The sequence below is a fragment of the Vipera berus genome (genome assembly GCF_964194415.1).
Source record: "Vipera berus genome assembly, chromosome: 5".
Lineage (NCBI taxonomy): Eukaryota > Metazoa > Chordata > Lepidosauria > Squamata > Viperidae > Vipera > Vipera berus.
In genome coordinates, this window is record NC_138207.1 from 55755691 (window position 1) to 55762075 (window position 6385).

General features: G+C 34.4%; 1 protein-coding gene across 3 annotated transcripts in view; it reads left to right on the forward strand.

The window, feature by feature from the left end:
* Nucleotides 1–5322, forward strand: part of FHIP2A (FHF complex subunit HOOK interacting protein 2A) — a 40977-nt gene extending 35655 nt beyond the window's left edge. For 2 of the 3 annotated variants that reach the window (XM_081328187.1, XM_081328189.1), the window contains 3 exons: nucleotides 1317–1457; nucleotides 1749–1852; nucleotides 1939–5322. In XM_081328187.1, the coding sequence (XP_081184313.1) occupies nucleotides 1317–1457; nucleotides 1749–1852; nucleotides 1939–2044 (351 nt within the window). In that variant the 3' untranslated portion in view covers nucleotides 2045–5322. The remainder of the gene's footprint in view (nucleotides 1–1316; nucleotides 1458–1748; nucleotides 1853–1938) is intronic. The other variant, XM_081328188.1, reaches the window with a different exon arrangement.
* The last annotated feature ends 1063 nt before the right edge of the window (nucleotides 5323–6385 follow it).

Below are 6385 nucleotides of genomic sequence, written 5' to 3' on the forward strand. Positions count from 1 at the left end.
CTTATGGCCTACTAGTGGGCCATGGCCCACAGGTTGGGGACCCCTGTTATAAAGAATATAGTGGTTTCCTGCAAATGCAGGGTCTGCTTTTCGGATCCATAAATGGTATTTCAGTGTTCTGACACAGCATTCTATATGCTGTTAATCCATTACTACTGGCCTCTTGAACTGAATAGTTGATGTTTATCCTGATTTTCTTTTTACATAGAAACTGAAATTCTGTATCTAGAACTTCCAAATTACATTATTTTGCCTATCTTTTTCTTTGCAAAAAGTGCTTTATTTCTTAAGTGCAAGATAGTTCCTGATTACAGATTTAACCCATGTGTCCCATGCATGTTCTGCTCTTGTTCTCAAGGCCAACATCCTCTTGATGCTTACACCAATATGTTAATCTCAATAGTTTTTAGCTAATCACAAAAAGTTTTCAACATTTTATGTAACTGGAATGTCTCAGAAGGCTCTAAGCGATCTGCATGCAGCCACCTAGGCTGAAAACTTTTTGGTTTCTGTAGGATTTTTGCAGGATTGAATATCTCTTACTGTTCTATAACAACTGTGAAACAAAGGATAAAGTGGACATTTTGCTGATCCAAAACAAATCCATTATAATAACTTTAGATCAAACTATTTCTAAACACAATCTTTCTTACTAGGTTGCTAATATAATAACATTGGAATATGAATTTTCTCTTGAGCCATAGACAGGAGATGGAATGCTAACAAGCAAATGAATGAATGGTTGTACATTAGGAAAATTGTTTTGTTCCATCACCCCAATTTCTGAGAATTTTACCTAATGATAATCTTGCCTTGATTATGCTAAAATGTATTAAAGGACCAGAAGTAGAGACAGAAAGAAAATACAAATTCTTTGTGCTGCACTCAGCCTGCTATTAGCATTACAAGAGCAGCCATAAGAATCTCTCAATCACCACAAATGATCATCAGTATAGATGACAGTTGACTGGGGTGTTGAATAGGACATTTAGAAACCTTCTGTCCCGCATAGTCTAAACAGTAATAATTGATTCATTTTTACACGTTCTGTCTCTTTTATGCTTACAGTTTGATAGCTTTAAATCAATTATTGCCCTAAAGAAATAAAACTGAAATCTCAGTCATTGGCTTTCTTTGAGTAATATAATGGCCTTTTGGTCAAACAATTAAAGCCATGTGCTTGCATGGTTGATAAAAATTACTCATTGTAAATCTTGTGCATGGTTAAAAGCAAAGCTAGTAATTTTCTGCTTCATGTATCTGTGACAACGAATGTGTATATTTGGGAAATGTCTTCTTTTCTTTTTACCCCACAGCCATATGATGTCAATCTACAAGTCACTTCTGTATTGTCCAAGCTTTCCTTGTTTCCACATCCACATATTCATGAATACCTTTTGGATCCCTATGTAAATCTGGCTTCTGGCTGCCGTTCTCTTTTTTCAGTCATTGTTAGGGTACGTATGCCATCTGATCAGTCTCATAGTTGTGTAAATGTTAATGGTCTTGCTACTGCTGAGCAATTGGAAATGGAAGACAGCTTTTATTCTTGTTAATGTTCATCATTTTGTCAATGCAATTTCATCAGATGGACCAGAGTGAGAATTTAATATGTTGTTGGGATATGTACATGATATGTACAGTACTTCAGAAAGTTGAATTTTGATTTCTTATCTCCAGATTCAGATCCATATAATTACACTGACTCTTTGCTTCATTGTGTGCAATATTTTGTGGATAATATACAGGTTGTTGGAGATCTGATGGTACGGATTCAGCGCATACCTGATTTCACACCTAAACTTCTATTGGTCAGGAAACGTCTTCTTGGGTTAGAACCTGAAGGGCCTATGTAAGTATATTAATTACCAGTCAAATACAGATCATTTCCTGATGACGTGTGGCTTTTTAAATCTGTTCCTTATCTTCACTTTACAGTGTTGACCACATGACGTTACTTGAAGGTGTGATAGTATTAGAAGAATTTTGTAAAGAACTGGCTGCAATTGCATTTGTGAAATACCACTCATCATCAGCACCATGAGCATCAATCAAAAACTTCACAGTTATGTAGTGTTTCGGTGAGAAGTGGGTAATAAATTTTCCCAGGAAAGAAAGCAAAAAAGGAAAACATTGCCGTACATTTGGAAAATTTACATGGGACACATTCAAATTGTAGAAGTGTTTCATTCATTGGCAGAGGCAACTTGGAAATTCAAAACAGACATCCTATCATCAATTCAATCCAAGGGATACTAGCAAAAAAAAAGTTCAGCTTCAGAAGTTATATATATTGGGACTTTAAAATATTTTCTTTTAATAACATTCTGGAAAATAGGAATTTTTAAATACACACATTAGGCTTCATAGGCTTTAAATAATAGTTTTTTGTCATAGCTAAGGTGTGTTTTATAGCTAAGGTGTGTTTTATCTCTTTATTATAAAAACCAGTAGGCAATTATTGTTTTAAAATATTTCAGGCAATTGGGAAAAATCAAGATGAGATGAGATCAACATGAGATTTTTTCCTGTTATCTTTCACATTTTTTGAATACTTTCTCCCTAGTGAAGCCAAGTTTAGTACAGGTTTATTTCAATAACGTATTCATTATCACTTGTTATGCTACATATAATTTTTATCTGATTTGATTGAGAGATATTTTGTGCCTATTGTTGAAAATTCACAGGTTGTGCTATTAAATTACTTTAGCTATCCAACTAATTTGAAAGGCTTATCATCTACTACAAGGGATAATTGATACGTTATTTTACTCAGAATCCTTGAAGGCTGTTACAAATGAATTTACTTCTAAGTGTGATGTTAATGTTTACAGAAAATCATTACAAGTCAGAGATAGTAAAGAGCTCTTTATTTTGGCATACCAAATAATCTAGGGTAGATGGCAAACTCAAATGCTCTTATTATTCATCTCTTCTGATCTTCCATGAACTGGGAAATCAGAATAAGTACAGACAAGTACATTGTCTACCCTTTATAATATTTTATTGGTTTTGATCTCTATGTGAAAGAGTTGGGGTTGATGGACTCATTACATGGGGAAAAATGGTCCCTTTATATCACTTTTACCTTATTTGTAACACCATGAGTACAACATAATCAAATTTAATTCAAAAGTTTCCCTTTTTAAAAGTTTTTAGTATTTAATACAATTTTAAAGTTCTTCCTTCATAATAATTTCCTTACATGTCTGCTAATTATTTCAGATATCGTTTGGATTGATGTAACTTGGGGGGGGGAATAGCTCTCTGATTTGTATTTTAAGAAAAAAAACAATATCTCCCTGGTTATAATGTTGCAGAAATTTGCCAGGGATGAACACAGATTGCAAGAGAACAGTGTAACTTTATATTTAAATAAATTAGATGTAGAGATTTACATTGTGAAAATTAAAATAATGTTAAAAATTTGTCTTGTAGGGCTGCCTCTTCACATTCAGAGGGCTTTGTTCTTCTTCATGAATGTTTCTAAATTTGGCTGTTGAATTTGATTAGAAAAAGATAGACTCAGGAAATAGTTTTATGGAAATAGATCCATCTATGAAGCATTTAAATATTATACAAGTATAAGTAATTTATATTGTTATTATACATCTTTTAAATATAGTGGAACTTGAGTAAATGCATGCAAACTAGCCATACTCTTAAATTTTGGGTAATGTTCTTCAGTCTTGGGGAAATACTACCATTTAAATGCTTTAGCCATTTTGTGCTTTGTTGACATTGTACTTTTAGCTGAAAAGTATAGTTTATGTTGTCCAGATAAATCATACTGGACTACACAGATATCAAAGTACCCCAAAGTAAGAAGAAAGAAATTCTTGTTTTGCTATTAGAAAGATTACAGAAAATATCTAATATTAATATTCATATCTTCTAAAGCATTACAATTAATGCCTGAATTGTGTATGCCATACACATTAAGGAAGTACTAAAGTACTAAATATGTTAATTTTGCCAGTAAATTCCTGACATATTAAGGAACCAAGATTTTCATGTATTCTTTAAGACTTACAGTTGAGGAGTTCTTTGCCATAATATGCATTTCAAAGCTCTATTCTTTGAGTTGTTTTGTGTTTTTCTTCTTTTAGAAGAAACTTTTTTTGTAAAAAACAGATAGAATTTTCTTTCCAGAATGGAGCTCTTTTAATCTTTTAAATATTTTGATTTCTATGCACTTTTTTTTAAAGCTAGCTAGTTGCTTCCTTGAATTGTTTGAATTATGTATGTCATGACAACGGTCAGCCTGAAGTGTTTGTTATGTGTGTTCATACACGTGTATATGGCTATTTATTATTCACACAGGTGAACATAACAATACGTTCTACAGAATTACCATTAGGGTTTAAAAGGTTAGAGGTATCTATTTGGTGCATATTGCCATTACAGATACAGCATTGTTTATATGCATGAGTGAATGAAGAAAGCTGGAATTGTATGATTCTAATTTTAATTTTTATCCTAGATGCACAGTTATGTAAATAAAGGACATTTTTCATCTTTATGCCATGAATTGTATCTGATAGATTAGTTTCTGATGTTGAATATGTAATAACATGAGAGAATGAGTAGGATAACTGTTTCTTTTCAAACTATTATTATGTGTATTAGTGTAGTAAATCATATCTTTTCTTTGTAGCATTCTCATACTATTATTCGTGCAATTTCAGAGTTGTGATGCAAGATACAACTTTAGGCTGGTTGTACATTACCTGTTTACATATGTATATTTGTATATTAATGGACTAAAACCCTAGCATTTCCTTGCAGTATTACCAGGACAAAGATCCCAATATTGTACAATCATCATGGTATTTCTTTAAAAATGGCAGCTTTCTAGGAGTTGCTGAATCTCTTATCAGTCTTAAAATAACATCCTCATTTAACTTGTTGACACAAACAATGCAAACACTGTATTTTCATTGGTCACTCAGTATGAAAAAAATGGATTACTATCATTTAACAAACACATCAGCATAGCTATGATTAATAATCCCTATGCCATGTTGCCTACTGTACTGCTATGAAAATTTCTCCCCTTATCCATCCATGAGTTGAGTTCCATACACTGGTCCACTTTACATCAAATGTAAAATGTTCATCAAGCCCTTCCTACGGGATTTTGTCTAGTCAGATGATACTACTTGCCAAAGTTTAATAGATTCTTGGGGAGCTGTTGGAATTACCACATTATAGAACAATTGCAACTTATGTCATACGATTCAGTTGAAAGATTTTTATGTTGAAAATGTGCATGAAGGATTTAAAAGGGATATTCATAAAAATAAAAAAATGTAATTTAAACAGGTGACTGCTTATTTTTATAGTTTTCCCTTTTCTATGGAGAAGGGACAGCCAGAGTAAAAAGATGTTTTCATACCGTTGATTTGTCTGTTCAGCCTCTCAATTCAGAAACTTTCAGAGCGAACATGGTGACTCTGCAGATATTGGTGGCAGCCCTGGTTAGCCTTATTTCCTTCCATGGTTTTACTGGTTTTTGAATAAATATAAGAGAGCAGAATGTTGATTTATCTTATTATTATTTACCTATTAGCTTTTATGGGAATAAAGCAGGCACGAAGTATAGATTTCTGACAATCTCAGAAGTGCATAGATTGAATATTCCAGGGGGGGAAAAACCTTTACCTTTACCTTTACTCTTATATAATTTTTCTTCATATAAATAATTCCTACAACACAATTTCTCCCTTTTCAAAATGTTTTACTGAGATTTCATATCACACAGTTCTACAGAATGTTCATTTTATGAATGGCTACATAAAATCTTTTTCAATTGAGAACAATTGATATTTAAAACATTATGGATCAGTACAAAAAGCATGTGGATTTGGCTGTCATTAAATCATCCCTAGTACACATTTCATTATGATTTTTTCATTATGAAAATCAAGGAGCGAGCCGGGACCTGCGCCGGGTCAGAGGCCGCAAAGGCACAATGCGGTCGAGGGCCTTCGAAGCAGCCCGTTGCCAGGCATCAACTAAGGTCTCGACCGGGCTGTGGGAGAGGGAGGCAGGAATCAATCCAAGCGCCGTCTGGAATCTATCTGGATCCATCAGGCGCCTGGGGCGGAACCATCTGGTTGGTTCCACCTCCCAGCAGTGGGGGGTGGCGAGACGGAGGCCCAACCGCAGGAGATAATGGTCTGTCCATGAAAGGGGTTGAGATGTTGGAGTAAAACCCCCCCAGACCATTAAGCCACTGCCCAGAGATAAAAATAAGGTCGGGCGTGTTTCCCCCCTTGTGAGTCGGGTCCTGAATAATCTGGGTCAGGTCCATGGCCATCATGGAAGCCATGAACTCTCGGGCCACCTCCGACGCACCACCCAGGGAAGGCAGATTAAAATC